A 16039-nucleotide genomic window follows, 5' to 3' on the forward strand; every position below is an offset into this window, starting at 1 on the left:
TGGGATTAAAGTGCTGGGATTACAAGTGTGAGCCACCATGCCCGGCCCCCGGCCTTATTTTTAGAAAATGATTTGATCTTCTTTTTTTTTGAGACAGAGTCTTGCTCTGTTGCCCAGGTTGGAGTGCAGTGGCACGATCTCAGCTCACTGCAACCTCCGCCTCCTGGATTCAAGCAATTCTCCTATCTCAGTTTCCCAAGCAGCTGGGACTACAGGCACACACCACGATGCCTGGCTACTTTTTTTATTTTTAGTAGAGACGGAGTTTCACCATATTGGTCAGGCTGGTCTCAAACTCCTGACCTCAGGTGATCCACCCACCTCAGGCGTGAGCCACCGTGCTTGGTAATGGTTTGATCTTCTGTGAAAACTTAGAATTATTTTCATCTGACTGTTTCTGTCAGACAAAAGAAATTATCAACCCCAAAATTTTAAGGATCTCTAAGTCTCCTTCTGCATTACAAACAATGACTGAGGGAATAGTGGAGGGGAGGGGGACAGAGTTTTGGAACCAGCCAGCTCTGCCCTTTCCTAGATGTTTTGACTCTGAGTAAGTGACTCAGCCTCTCTCAGTCTGTTTCTTCAACTGTACAATGGGATAAAAATATTTGCTTGCAGGATTCCTAATGGCTGATTCAGATATTCACAAATAGGCTCTTGCTATCTATATTCTGAATGAAAGTATAGATTTGTACAAACTTTCTGGAAGATAATGGACAATATGTACTAAAAAAGACTCTGTAATTTAAAATGTTCAGGGCCGGGCGCGGTGGCTCACACCTGTTGTCTCAGCACTTTGGGAGGCTTAGGCAGGCAGGTCACTTGAGGCCAGGAGTTCAAGACCAGTCTGGCCGATATGCCGAAATCCCGTCTCTACTAAAAACATAAAAATGTGGCCGGGCGCGGTGGCTCAAGCCTGTAATCCCAGCACTTTGGGAGGCCGAGACGGGCGGATCACGAGGTCAGGAGATCGAGACCATCCTGGCTAACACGGTGAAACCCCGTCTCTACTAAAAAATACAAAAAACTAGCCGGGCGAGGTGGCGGGCGCCTGTAGTCTCAGCTACTCAGGAGGCTGAGGCAGGAGGATGGCGTAAACCCGGGAGGCAGCGCTTGTAGTGAGCCGAGATCCGGCCACTGCACTCCAGCCTGGGAGACACAGCGAGACTCCGTCTCAAAAAAAAAAAAAAAAACCATAAAAATTATCCAGGCGTGGTGGTGCATGCCTGTAATCCCAGCTACAGGGGGTGGGATGTGGGGGAGCTGAGGGAGAAGAATTGCTTGAACCACGGAGGCGGAGGTTGCAATGAGCTGAGTGCAACACTGCGCTCCAGCCTGGGCAAAAGAAAAAGACTCTGTCTCAAAAAAAAAAAAAAAAAAGTTCAGACCCAGAAATTGTGTTTCTAAGAATTTATCCTTATTGAAATCATCTGATATGAATAGACATTTATATGTAAGGAAGTTTGTCAACATATTTCAACAGAAAATTAGAAACAAACAGTAAATTAAAAAACATCCATATATGCAGCTATAGAAGAAAATCTAATGAGCCGGGCATGGTGGCTCATGCCTGTAATCCCAGCAATTTGGGAGGCCAAGGCAGGTGGATCACCTGAGGTCGGGAGTTCGAGACCAGCCTGACCTAAATGGAGAAACCCCGTCTCTACTAAAAATACAAAATTAGCCAGGTATGGTGGCACGTGCCTGTAATCCCAGCTACTCAGGAGGCTGAGGCAGGAGAATCGCTGAACCCAGGAGGCGGATGTTGCAGTGAGCCAAGATCATGCCATTGCACTCCAGCCTGGGCAACAAGAGCGAAACTGTGTCTCAAGAAAAAAAAAAAAAAACACTTAATGACCTGGGGAAATGTTTTTTAAAAAAAAGTCAGTTGTCGGCCTGGCGCGGTGGCTCATGCCTGTAATCCCAGTACTTTGGGAGGCCAAGGCGGGCGGATCATGAGGTCAGGAGATCGAGACCATCCTAGCTAACATGGTGAAACCCCGTCTCTACTAAAAATATAAAAAAAATTAGCCGGGCATGGTGGCAGGCGCCTGTAGTCCCAGCTACTCAGGAGGCTGAGGCAGGAGAATGGCATGAACCTGGAAGGCGGAGCTTGCAGTGAGCCGAGATCGGGCCACTGCACTCCAGCCTAGGCGATAGAGTAAGACTCTGCTTCAAAAAAAAAAGAAAGAAGGAAAAAGTCAGTTGTTAAACCATGTATGTGGTTTGTATTCTGAAACCCCACTTGTATTCTGAAACCCCATAAGGAGATCACACTGGCCCCACAGGTTAAGAATGGGAGGCAGAGTCCTTAGGAGAGGGGTGGACACTTTACCAAAGAGGATGGTGGAAATCCTCCTCTGGGCGTACATGGTGAAACCTTCATTGAGCCAGAATTCACCCCAGTTGGCGTTGGTGACCAGGTTCCCAAACCAACTGTGGGAGATCTCATGGATGATGACATCTGCCAAGGAGCGGTCCCCAGCTAGCAGGCAGGGTGTGACAAAGGTCAGACAAGGGTTCTCCATTCCTCCAAATGGAAAGGACGGTGGCATGAAGAGCAAGTCGTACCTGCCGAGAAGCAGGGAGGTCACCGAGAGGCCCTGGCTTCCTGGAGCAGACCCTACCTCGCTTCCCTTTCCAGCCTATTTCCAAGCCCTAAGATATGCAGTCACTAAACAGGCAGAGTATGATTTCGGGCCCAGTGCAGAAAATAAAGCCCAGGCTCCTCAGTGCTTCTCCCAGGTGGCTCCCCTGCCTTGCCGGGACTTCCCTCATCCAGGTGGTGTCTGCTCTCCTGGAGCTCACTCTCCAGGCATTTGTTTCCCTCTCTCCTTCCAAGCAGGTGTGGAGGTGGTAAGTATATTATCAGCTCCATCACATGGAGTCCCCTGGAGGCCAACTTGGGGTCATAAAGACCAACGTGCACCCTTTTATCTAAGGAGCCTAAGTGTGAAGATGTCAAAGTTAAAAACAGAGTGTGGGGAAACTTGCAGCAATGGGAAAACACAGGTCAACGAAGGATCTTGACGGTGCTGCCCCATCTCAAACTTGGCAACTGCAGGTCACATTTTCATCACCTCAAGAACCTCTTCTCGGCTGGGCCTGGTGGCTCATACCTGTAATCCCAGCAGTTTGGGAGCCAAGGTAGACAGATCACCTGAGGTCAGGAGTTCGAGACCAGCTTGGCCAACAGGGTGAAACCCTGTCTCTACTAAAAATACAAAGATTAGCTGGGCGTGGTGGGGGGCGTCTGTAATCCCAGCTACTCTGGAGGCTGAGGCAGGAGAATTGCTTGAACCTGGGAGGTGAGGTGGAGGTTGCAATGAGATGAGATCATGCCACTGCACTCCAGCCTGGGCGACGGAGCAAGAAGACTCCATCTCAAAAAAAAAAAAAAAAAAAAAAAGAAAGAACCTCGTCTCCTAGGTCCTCTCCTCAGCAACAGTGAGGAGCCTGGCTCATGTCCTCCTCTTTTCCTCCTCTCCTTCACTTCTAGGATCAGGGAAACTTTGCTCTGGGAGGCAGGAGGTGGAGAAGCCACACGGAGAGGGAGAATGGAAACCAGGGACTCAGTTTAACAGGAGACACTAGAGTCAATGTGATATCACACCTTCCCCAAACATAAGGTCCAAAAAGCTTCTCGCCTGTTGCCAAAAATTCTTCTATCACCCCGTTGTACTCCTCCTTGGCAGCATCAATCAAGCAGGGCTCAGCCCACACCCGGCTCCTAAAGACAAGAGAGCAGAGAAAGCAGAATGGTGCTTAGAGACCATCACAGTGACCCGATCCTGAAAGCACCTGTAGAAAATTGGCCTCAGACAAGTGAATGTGACAGTGCAGTCAGCCACAGTGACGGGGTGCAAGATCAGATCACCACACAGATCCAAGAGACCGCTCCCCACACCTGAGAAACAAGGACCCCAGACAGCTGCATGGAGGTGGAACCGTGCTACACGGTTATGGTTTCACTACTGAATGCAATCTTGCAAAAGTGATTTAACCTTTCTGAGCCTCAGTTTCCTCATCGGTAAAATGAGTGAAGATTAAATAAGACAACACACAAAAGCCCTTCAAACAGCGGTTTATACAGTAAATGTTAGTTTTTTTTTTTTTTTTTTTTTTTTTGAGACGGAGTCTTGCTCTGTCACCCAGGCTGGAGTGCAGTGGCCGGATCTCAGCTCACTGCAAGCTCCGCCTCCCGGGTTTACGCCATTCTCCTGCCTCAGCCTCCCGAGTAGCTGGGACTACAGGCGCCCACCACCGCGCCCGGCTAGTTTTTTTATTTTTAGTAGAGACGGGGTTTCACCGTGTTAGCCAGGATGGTCTCGATCTCCTGACCTCGTGATCCGCCCGCCTCGGCCTCCCAAAGTGCTGGGATTACAGGCTTGAGCCACCGCGCCCGGCAATGTTAGTTTTCTTCTCTCTACTTATAGGAGAGATAAGAAAGGGTTCTAAGGCTGGGTGCGGTGGCTCATGCCTGTAATCCCAGCACTTTGGGAGGTCGAGGCGGGTGGATCATGAGGTCAGGAGATTGAGACCATCCTGGCTAACACGGTGAAACACCATCTCTACTAAAAGTACAAAAAATTAGCCAGGTGTGGTGGCGGGCGCCTATAGTCCCAGCTACTCGGGAGGCTGAGGCAGGAGAATGGCGTGAACCCGGGAGGCGGGGCTTGCAGTGAGCCCAGATGGCGCCACTGCACTCCAGCCTGGGCGACAGAGGGAGACTCCACCTCAAAAAAAAAAAAAAAAAAAAAAAAAAGAAGAAGAAGAAAGGGTTCTAATAATAGAATCTGGAATTGAATACAACCTTAAGAGACAAACATTTTTTTTTTTTTTAAAGACAGGTTCTTGCTCTGTTGCCCAGGCTGGAGTACAGTGATGTGATCCAACCTCCGCCTCCTGGGGCTCAAGTGATCCTTCCACCTCAGCTCCCCAACGCCAGTAGCTAGGACTATAGGTACATGCCATTATGCCTGGCTAATTTTTTTATTTTTTGTACAGGCAGGGTTTCGCTATGTTGCCCTGGTTGGTCTCGAACTCCTGGGTTCAAATGATTCACCTGCCTCAGCCTCTCAAAGTGCTGGGATTATAGGCATGAGCCACTGTGTCCGATCCAAACCTACTAATGTTAATAGAAATTTGTTAACTGCCTTAGGTACAATAATGGGATTGTGGTTATAAGGGAGAATGCCTTTATTCTTCAGAGAGGCACACAGATTTACTTGCTTTTAAACAGTCTAGCAAAAACAAAAACAAATCCACTCATATAACTAGTATAACAAAGTAGATGGTTCTATAGGTGTTCAATGCATCATCCTTTCAATTTTCTAGATATTTGAAATTTACATAATAAAAAGATAGGGAAACAAAGGTGGCTTGGAGGAAACAAAAACAAAACAAGAAGATCCAGTCTAATGGAAAGATGCAATGGACTCGGCTCCTGCAGCCAAAGGCTCTGCTTGACCAAGAGCCCCCGGCTGCACTGTAGAACTGCTTTTCCATACGGACATATGAATGAGAGACTAGCTGGGCTGGTAGCTCACATCTGTAATCACCGTACTTTGGGAGGCCGAGGTCAAGAGTTCAAGACCAGCCTGGCCAACATGGTGAAACCCTGTTTCTATTAAAAAAAAAAAAATACAAAAAATAATTAGCAGGGCATGGTGATGCGTGCCTGTAATCCCAGCTACTTGAGAGGCTGAAGCAGGAGAATCGCTTGAACCCAGGCGGCGGAGGCTGCGGAGAGCCAAGATCGCACCATGGCACTCCAACCTGGGCAACAGAGTTAAGACTCTGTTTTAAAAAAAAAAGACTGATGGCAAAGTGGGATGGGTCCAGGCCAGGATGAGGGAAAACTTCCTCTCTGCCTTTGCTGAAGGATAGAACTATTCTAACAGGAAGAAAAGATATTGGAAAACCAGTATTAGGTACTTCCCAAATATCAAAAGCAAAGACCTAGCCATGGAACGCTGCATATGCATGTGAGGAAGCACCGAGGGTCTGGGATTACTCGAGGACAGGATCAGACTGCAATGGGGGAGGCAGTGGCAGGAGACGGGACATGAGAGGCCCAAGAGGGTCGGGGTCACAAAGAGCCTCAGATACCCTGTTACAGAACTGGACCTTCAGAGCCATGGGAGCATTTTAAGGCAACAAGTGACATTATCAGATTGAGTTTTAAGAGATCATTCTGGCTGCAGGACACAGAAAATATGTTAAACTACAAGAATGAGTGAGTTTCTCCATGGAAAGCATGTAGGAGAAAAGAACAGGTCAAGGACAGAGCCTTGGGCAACACCGACACACAAGGAGCTGGGCAAAGGGTCAGGGAAGGAGATGAGAAAGGACTAACCAGGAGGCCCGACGACCAGCATGGGTGGTGGCACAGAAGCTAGAGGAGGGTCAACGGGGCCTGAAGGAAAAACAGCAGAACATGAAGGCGAGGGCTAAAAGCATCACATGTGTTACCTGTATTGAGGCAAATAACCTCTCTTACTACAGAGTTTCAACGGCATGGCAAGGGTGGGGGGCTGGATTCCATTGTAGATTGTAGCAATAAATGATGGTGGGGTGGGGGGGTTTTAAGAAGTGCAGCCAGTGAGTATACATGCTACTCAAGTCACCTGGCTACAGAGGGAAGGACAGTGTGTTGTGCCAGAAGAGAATATGGAGTTAAGGGTTTTTTTAGTTGGTTGTTTGTTTGTTGAGACGGAGTCTTGCTCTTTCACCCAGGCTGGAGTGTAGTGGCGCGACCCAGGCTCACTGCAAGCTCCTCCTCCTGGGTTCACACCATTCTCCCACCTCAGCCTCCTGAGTAGCTGGGACTACAGGCGCCCGCCACCACACCTGGCTAATTTTTGTTTTTGTAGTTTTAGTAGAGACAGGGCTTCACCATGTTAACCAGGATGGTCTAGATCTCCTGACCTCATGATCCACCCGCCTCAGCCTCCCAAAGTGCTGGGATTACAGCCATGAGCCACTGCACCCAGCTGAGTTTGTTTGTTTGTTTGTTTGTTTTTGGCTTTTTTTTTGAGGTGGAGTCTCACTTTGTCGCCCAGGCTGGAGTGCAGTAGTGCAATCTCAGCTCAACCTCCACCTCCCATGCTCAAGTGATTCTCCTGCCTCAGCCTCCTGAGTAGCGGGGGTTATAGGCATGCACCACCATGTCCGGATGATTTTTGTGTTTTTAGGAGAGATGGGGTTTCACCACGTTGGCCAGGCTAGTCTCGAACTCCTGACCTCAGGTGATCCACCCACCTTGGCCTCCCAAAGAGGTGGGATTACAAGCGTGAACCACCATGCCCAGCCTTGAGTTTGTTTTTTGCTTTGCTATAGATCTAAAAGAAACTGGTGCTTGTCTAGAGGGGGAGGCTGCAGATCTGAAGACAGAGACATAAATGATGAGGCAAAGTCCCAGAGGACATGTGAGGGAAGAGATTTGGCTTTAAACAGAAGGAAGGACCCTCATCGCAGTCTGGAAGGATAGAAGCAGATGAAGATAAATTTTTAAGTGGAGGACAGGAAGCTGACATAATCTTATCTGATGAATTTAATATTCTCAGTAAAACAGGAGACAAGACCTTTTGCTTAAGTGAGGGGATGGGATTGGACAGTAAATTTGAAGAGTATAGTCTTAGAACAGTGTAAAGGGAGTGAGATGGAAAGATAAACAAAATGACTATTGAACAACCTTGAAAGCACACCTGCTGTTGAAGACTGTACATCTGTTACATTTTTCTGGAAAACCTCACAAATGTCTATTTCGACTTTCCTTTAATTCCAACTTTTCACGAAGAATTGAGAAAGTTATAGTGGTAGCCGGGTATGGTGGCTCATGCCTATAATCCCAGCACTTTGGGAGGCTGAGGCGGGCGGATCACGAGGTCAGGAGATCAAACCCATCCTGGCTAACACGATGAAACTCTGTCTCTACTAAAAATACAAAAAAATTAGCTGGGTGTGGTGGCGGGCGCCTGTAGTCCCAGCTACTCAGAAGGCTGAGGCAGGAGAATGGCGTGAACCCGGGAGGCAGAGGTTGCAGTGAGCTGAGATCGCGCCACTGCACTCCAGCCTGGGTGACAGATCGAGACTCCGTCTCAAAAAAAAAAAAGAAAGTTATAGTGGTATTACTGTGTAGTTTCACTATTTTCTATATCTCCCAAATACCCACTCATAGAAGTAGAGAAAAGGAATTGTATAACAAGGGACTGGGACATTACAGCAGCGGAATAGCGGGCAAGGAGGTTTGGGGTGTTGGTAAGAGGTAACCAACCACACACTTGGGCCAGGGAGGGAAGCCCAGTCAGGAGGGTCTTGACTGCCCAGGAGAAATGAGTGGCTTGCCGGAAGGGAGGCTGCCATGAGCTCAAGGAGGAGATGTGGTGGAATACAGTGGGAGGGAGGCTGTCAGAGAGCTGGAAGGTTAGCAGAGTCAGGATGAATGAGGACAAGTGGCTTAAAAGTTCAGATATGGTACAGTTCATGACAATGACGATGTCTAGGCTCTAGATTCCAGAGCATGGCTGTGAATATGGGTGGCTGACAGAGTGAAGAAGGCTCTCTTAGTAGAGGTCAAGAAACCCTGAAGGTTGGTGTGGTGGCTCATGCCTACAATCCCAACACTTTGGGAGGCCGAGCTGGGAGGATCTCTTGAGCACAGGAGATCAAGATCAGCCTAGACAACATAGCAAGACTCTGCTTCTGCAAAAAATAAACAAAATTAGCTGGGCATGGTGACAGAGTAGCTGTGGTTCCAGCTACTCTGGAGACTGAAGTGGGAGGATTGCTTGAGCCTGGTAGCCTGAGGTTCAGTGGGCTCTTGTGCCACTGCATTCCAGCCTGGACAAGAGAGCGAGACAAGAAAAGAAAGCAAGAGAGAAAGAGAGAGGAAGGGAGAGAGGAGAAAACAAGAAGGGCAGGGCACAGCACAAGAAACCCTGCAGCCACCCTCAACCCTGGGTGTTAGGAGACAAAAGTTGCCAAAGATGATGTGACAGGACACCAGACAGAAAAAGACCATGGGACGGCAGTCAGTGTCTTCAAGGAATTACTTTGTGAACTGTTCTACCACCACCTTGAATATCAAAATTACCATAGTCCTTCAGCCCAGTGGACTTCAGCTTGCTACAACTAGAAGGTTTAAGACAGTCATCCAAGATACCTCCACCAGGACACACATTTCTGTCAAAATAAATGAGGACGCTCTCAGTCAAGCTGCAATCTCATCACCCGTAGTATAGTGCAAAGAGCACTGGATTTGCAATGGAAATACCTGCATTTTAATTCCAGTTTTGCCAACTAGTGGTCCTGCACAAGCCACTCACCACAGCCTTGGTTTGCTTATTTTTAAAATGTAGAGAGTATCATCCTCATGGAGTCTGTGTAAGGATTAGAAGAGATTATAAATAAAAGGGCCTACTGGGATATATCCATAATTCCCCTCTGCCCAGGATTTTCCTCTTGCAGTAACAGGGACTGAGATAGGTGACATACCTTGCCAGAAAACCCTCCCATTTAATAAACCCCCACGGCGGGGTGTGGTGGCTCACGCCTGTAATCTCAGAACGTTGGGAGGCTGAGGCGGGTGGATCACGAGGTCAGGAGTTCAAGACCAGTCTGGCCAATATAGTGAAGCCCCATCTCTACTAAAAATATAAAAACTAGCCAGAAATGGTGGCACGCACCTGTAGGCCCAGCTACTCGAGAGGCTGAGGCTGGAGAATCGCTTGAACCTGGGAAGCGGAGGTTGTGGGGAGCCAAGATCGCACCACTGCACTCCAGCCTCGGCAACAGAGCAAGACTCTGTCTCAAAAACAATAAATAAACCCCCCACAAGACCCTACAATGTGACCCAGGAGGCAAGGACTGTCCATCTAATCAGGGAAGGAATAAGTCATTACCACCAGTTAAGTGGATCCTGTCACCTAGTTCAATATACCATGTTGTCATTTTATTACAGGCAGTATAAAAATAAATCATTATCATTCAGTATCTTTAGAATCTATTGTTCTCTCATTTCCCATTAATAGTTCATACTCTCACAAATAGAACCTTAGTAAGGGTATTCTTGGAAACGACATTCCTTTACTTATCTACTTGCTTGTCTGTTGCAAAGATGACATCCTTTTGGTTATTTCCTACCCTGCCTATTAGGAAGACAGCCCTTCGTAAGAGGAGGGCACTTTGTCTTTCCAGACTGGTATTGTTTTGAGTGTGTGCACTGGGAGCAGATGCCAGTGGAATCCCATCTATTATTCCATCTGATAACCAGAAACTAAGACTCATGATACCAGCAGTGCCACTGAGCCCAATTATGAAGTCTGAGGCTTGTAACTAATCTTGTCAAGGACACCACTGCCTCTAGGAACTGGGAGCAGGGCTAGAGATAAAGAACAGCAACAGCACCAGGAAAAGGTCACCGTTTCACTGTCCAGCCTTTGATGCTCCCACATTGGGACCAAGCTATAGTGGCAGGTAATTTGAGAGCCAGGAAAAACCTAGACTCCTGGTCAAACCTCTTTTCTCAGGAAACCTTACAAAATCACTTTTTATCTTCACAAGATCCATCTAACCTCACGGAGGCATTGCTGCCACCGCAGGCTTAGACTCACGCATCCGCTGCAGACACGAAGAGTCCACTTCCCTCTTAGAAGGAAATAATGATACCAAAGTTGTGTATTTCCAGTAACTAAGCGCAAAAGAAAATGGGGAAGATTTGGTACGAAGATAGGAAAGTAGACATAGCTGCTAGAAGGGCATTAAAACTTAAAGATATTAATAAAGATCCATTTCCCAGGCCGGGCATGATGGCTCATGCCTGTAATCCCAGCACTTTGGGAGGCCGAGGCAGGTGAATCACCCGAGGTCAGGAGTTTGAAAGCAGCCTGGCCAACATGGTGAAACCCCGTCTCTACTGAAAATACAAAAATTAGCTGAGCATGGTGGGGCATGCCTGCAGTCCCAGTTACTTGTGAGGCTGAGGCAGGAGAATCGCTTGAACCCAGGAGGCAGAGGTTGCAGTGAGCCGAGATCATGCCATTGCACTCCAGTCCAGCCTGGGCAACACAGCGAGACTCCATCTCAAAAAAAAAAAAAAAATCAATTTCCCAAAATTGCAGCCTAAATTCCAACATCCCTCTGTAAGGCAGCCCAGGACAACACTACTGCTAGCAGGGCTGATGATGTTATTCCAGGCAGCAGGATTAGAACTGGAAAGAGGGAGTGGGAAAGGTGGGGAGAAAACGAGCACTTCCTCCAGCTGTGCTCATGCTGCATGAGCTGCAGAAAGGCTCTGGACTCAGACAGAGGATCCAAGACTCCCCAAGAACCACCCCAGCAGGTCCACTGGTCAGAGTCCTCCTTGCCTCTGAGGCCAATCCAACCTTGCCTGTGGGATCTTTGTCTCCTACCTGGGTCCAACTTCAGCCGAAACCAGATCTCCGATGGCCAAAGCTATCAGATAGGAGGGGATGGGCTGACACATCTGGAAGAAGAACTTATTTGGACCTCTCTTCTCCCAGGTGCTAGCACTCATCACAGCTGTGAAGCCATCTGGGACCTGACAACAGAGAAAGCTTAGGAGATTTTACCTGGAGAGAGTCTCCTTTTGATTAGTTCGAATAAAGCATGACCAGCCACCTGTGTGTGATGATAATGGCCCGGAGTCTATCTTGGAGAACACAAAGGTTTCAAGAAACTAAATCTGTGCTCAACTGATGGGATTTAGAGGAAGGCTACATACAACTTCAGTGGGTGGAAGAATTTAAAAGTAAGCAATTTTTCAGAAGTACTACTGAATGGATATAATAATTTACCACTGAAATGTGACCTGTTTGATAGATCTGAAATTATTTCTTAATCCCAAGGGCAGGTGCACCTAATCTTAGTCTCCTTACCTCAATAAGAGCTGAATATTTGTATTTAACAGCAGGCGTGTCGAAGCAAGGGAAGAAGGCCCGGTTTAGGACAGCCTGGCCCTGGGTGTACACAAAGGGCTTCTTCTTTCCTGCTGTCTGCTCAGGAGCCAACCAGCAAACCTAAGTGAAAAGAAGAACATTTCAGAACTGACATCTCTCCCACACGAGCTCAGTCTGGCCAGAGAAGTGAGCTGGCTGGAATGAGAGAATTTTAGGTAATCCTTAAAACCTTTCTGCCAGCCAGTCTGGTTCGAACTAGAAAGCTCTCTCCTCTTGTGTATTTAGTTCATCCTGGAATCCAAGCCAAAGTATGACACCCACTTCACAGGGCAGAGCCACCAGAAAGGGTCCTTTCCTCACGGCATCCCATGCGTCATCTCAGGGACCCTGGACCTAGCCTCTGACCCTTTCATCTGTACCCTGTCTGTGTCCTTCTCTCTACAGTAGTTTCTCATCAAACAAAAAACTACTGAAGCAACTGCATTTGGACTTGTGATAAGACTCAGAAAAGCAGAACTCAACTGGGAGTCAGTGATTAATACATATTCTCTTTTCTTTTTTGAGACAGAGTATTGCTCTGTCGCCCAGGCTGGAGTATAGTGGTGCAATCTTGGCTCACTGCAACCTCCACCTCACAGGTTCAAGTGATTCTCATGCCTCAGCCTCCCAAGTAGGTGGGACCACAGGCGTGTGCACCACCAAGCTCAGCTAATTTTTGTATTGTAGAGATAGGGTTTCACCATGTTGGCCAGGCTGGTCTCCAACTCCTGGCCTCAAGCAACCCGCCCACCTCAGTCTCCCAAAGTGCTGGGATTACAGGAATAAGCCATCATGCTCAGCCTAATATATGTTTTCTTTTTTCTTTCTTTCTTTTTTTTTTTTTGAGACAGAGTTTCACTCTTGTCGCCCAGGCTGGAGTGCAATGGTGCGATCTTGGCTCACTGCAATCTCCGCCGCCCGGGTTTCAAGTGAGTCTCCTGCCTCAGCCTCCCAAGTAGCTGGGATTACAGGCATGTGCCGCCACACCCGGCTAATTTTGTATTTTTAATAGAGACGGGGTTTCATCATGTTGGTCAGGCTGGTCTTGAGTTCCTGACCTCAGGTGATCTGCCCACCTCAGTCTCTCAAAGTGCTGGGATTACAGGCATGAGCCACTGCGCCTGGTTTAATATTTGTTTTCTATTCCTAAAACTTACCTTTTCAGAAGAAATGTATTCTATATCATAGGCACTGGTTATATGATTCTTTATCTGCATTCTGTTAGCTCTTAAACAAAGGGCAAATCTGGGTTGGGTGCAGTGGCTCACTCCTGTAATCCCAGCACTTTGGGAGTCCGATGCAGGTGGCTCACTTGAGGTCAGGGGTTCATGACCAACCTGGCTAACATGGTAAAACCCTGTTGCTACTAAAAATACAAAAATTAGCTGGGTGTGATGGCATGCACCTGTAATTCCAGCTACTCAGGAGGCTGAGGCAGGAGAATTGCTTGAACCCGGGAGGCAGAGGTTGCAGTGAGCTGAGATCATGCCAATGCACTCCAGCCTGGGTGACACAGCGAGACTCTGCCTCAGAAAAAAAAAAAAAAAAGGCAAATTTGAATGATTATAACAAAACCCAGTTTTTGCCTACAGCAAACAGGCTTTCATTATACTGGAGTATATGTCAGTAACAAATACCATTTAGAATTTAGAAATGGATTTGATTATTCCAGGATGATTTCACAGAGGAAGAAAGAAAAGTTTCTGGCTGGACCTTCAAAGACAAGCAGGATTGAGATGGCTGGAAAGGCAGGGAGGAGACATTGACAAGGAGACAAGCAGCAACATGGGCAGAGGCATAAACAGATGCAGGCTCCAGATGCAGAGTGGGAGAGGCAGGCCTGGGCAAGTCTAATGAAGGGCTCTGAACACAGCGGTGTCTGAGACCTATTTTAAGAGGCATAAGGAAGCTACGTTGGGATGCTGGGTTTTTCTTTGAGTTTTTGTGTGTGAAAAAATTAATTAGTGTCCTTATAACAGGTACAGTGCAGTATAGAAAGGGATGAGAGAGAGTGGAGAAAGCTGATAAACACTGCTTCAGCCAGGGGACCGAGATCAACGCTGACAGTTATAAATCACGTGGATACTATGCGCCCTCAATACCCAATGAAAATGGCACTTTGGCTGGGCGCGGTGGCTCACACCTGTTAATCCCAGCACTTTAGGAGGCCGACGCGGGTAGATCACCTGAGGTCAGGAGTTCAAGACGAGCCTGGCCAACATAGGGAAACCCTGTCTCTACTAAAAATACAAAAATTAGCCTGGCGTGGTGGCACGTGCCTGTAGTCCCAGCTACTTCAGAGGCTGAGGGAGGAGAATCTCTTGAACCAGGGCGGCGGAGGTTGCAGTGAGCCGAGATCACGCCAATGTACTCCAGCCTGGGCAACAGGAGCGAAACTCCATTTCAAGAAAAAAAAAAGGCACTTTACCTCTGTGAATTGCCCCTCAAAACTCATAATCCCAGTCTAATCATGAGAAAACATCAGATAAGTTTCAATACAGGGGCATCCTACACTATACCTGGCCAACACTCCTCAAAACTGTCAAGGTTGGCTGGGTTCAGTGGCTCACACCTGTAATGCCAGCACTTTGGGAGGTCAAGACAGGAGGATCGCTTGAAGCCAGGAGTTTGAGATCAGCCTGGGCAACACAGGGGGACTCTGTCTCCATAGAAAAAACAAAAATAAAAAAATTAAAAACTGGCTGGGAACAGTGGCTCATGCCTGTAATTCTAGCACTTTCTTTGGGAGGCCAAGGTGGGAGGATTGTTTGAGCCCAAGCGTTTGAGACCAGCCTGGACAACACAGTGAGACCTCATCTCTACAAATAATAAATTCAAAAAATTAGCTGGGTGCAGTTGTATGCACCTGTAGTCCCAGCTACTTGGTGGGGAGGCTGAAGCAGGAGGATCGCTTGAACCAGGGGGATCAAGGCTGCAGTGAGCCATGATTGTGTCGCTCACTGCACTACAGCCTGGGTGACAGAGCAAGACCCTGTCTCAAAAAACAAACTGTCAGAGTCCCAAGAGGATACATGACAGCTAAATATAACATGGAATTCTGGATGGCTTCCTGGAACGGAAAAAGACATAAAGTAAAAACTAAGGGACTCTGAAAAACCTATGGACTCCAGTATCAGTACTGGTTTATTAATTATAACAAATATATTATTATACTAATGTAAAATGATTTAGTCTTGGTTAATAATATATCAGCATTGGTTAACTGTAACAAATGTGTCATACTAATGTAAAATGGTAGCAAGAGGGGAATCTGTGTGTATATGAGTATGTAGGGAGTACTGGACTGTATATGGGAACTAGCTGCTTAATTCTTCTGTTAATGTTTTAAAATATAAAGTCTATTAAAAAAAAATTAGGCCAGGTATGTTGGCTCACACTTGTAGTCCCAGCACTTTGGGACGCCAAAGCGGGCAGATGACTTGAACCCAGGAGTTCAAGACCAGCCTGGGCAACATGGCGAAACCCCATCTCTATAAAAAATAACAAAAATTAGCCAGGTGTGGAGGTGGCAGGTCTGTGGTTGGTCCCAGGTACTCAGGAGGCTAAGGTGGGAGGATCACTTGAGCCAGGGAAGTCAAGGCTGCAGCGGGCTGAGATGGTGCCACTCTACCAGTCAATGATGATTGATCAATTGACTGATCATTGAACGCCATCAATCAGTGATGTTTTTACTGATCAGCTAGGAAATGAGATTTTTTTTTTTTTTTTTTTTTAAGATGTAGTCTTGCTCTGTCATCCAGGCTGGAATGCAATGGCATGATCTTGGCTCACTGCAACCCTCCGTGTCCCAGATTCAAGCAATTATCCTGCCTCAGCCTCCCAAGTAGCTGGGATTACAAGTGTGAGCCACCACACCCAGCTAATTTTTGTATTTTTAGTGGAGATGGGGTTTCACCATGTTGGCCAGGCTGGTCTCAAACTCCTGACCTCAGGTGACCTGCCAGCCCTGGTCTCCCAAAGTGCTGGGATTACAGATGTAAGCTAGGGCACCCAGCCTGGAAATGAGATTTTGAAAAAGAACAATGTAGGGAGCTTTTTGACCCTGTCTCAAAAAATAA

At 47.4% G+C, this 16039-nt stretch overlaps 1 protein-coding gene across 6 annotated transcripts in view; it reads right to left on the bottom strand.

Annotated features, from left to right (window-relative positions):
• The window catches only part of RNPEP (arginyl aminopeptidase), a 30030-nt gene that overhangs the window by 7556 nt on the left and 6435 nt on the right, over nt 1–16039 (bottom strand). For 4 of the 6 annotated variants that reach the window (XM_050763505.1, XM_050763501.1, XM_050763484.1 and 1 more), the window contains exons 2-5: nt 11901–12041; nt 11415–11563; nt 3614–3730; nt 2336–2571 (exon numbers count right to left, since the gene is read on the bottom strand). In XM_050763505.1, coding sequence (XP_050619462.1) covers nt 2336–2571; nt 3614–3730; nt 11415–11563; nt 11901–12041 — 643 coding nt within the window. Of the gene's footprint in view, nt 1–2335; nt 2572–3613; nt 3731–11414; nt 11564–11900; nt 12042–16039 lie in introns of those variants that run through there. The other 2 variants (XM_050763494.1, XM_050763516.1) reach the window with 2 other exon arrangements.

The sequence above is a fragment of the Macaca thibetana genome, chromosome 1 (assembly GCF_024542745.1).
Source record: "Macaca thibetana thibetana isolate TM-01 chromosome 1, ASM2454274v1, whole genome shotgun sequence".
Lineage (NCBI taxonomy): Eukaryota > Metazoa > Chordata > Mammalia > Primates > Cercopithecidae > Macaca > Macaca thibetana.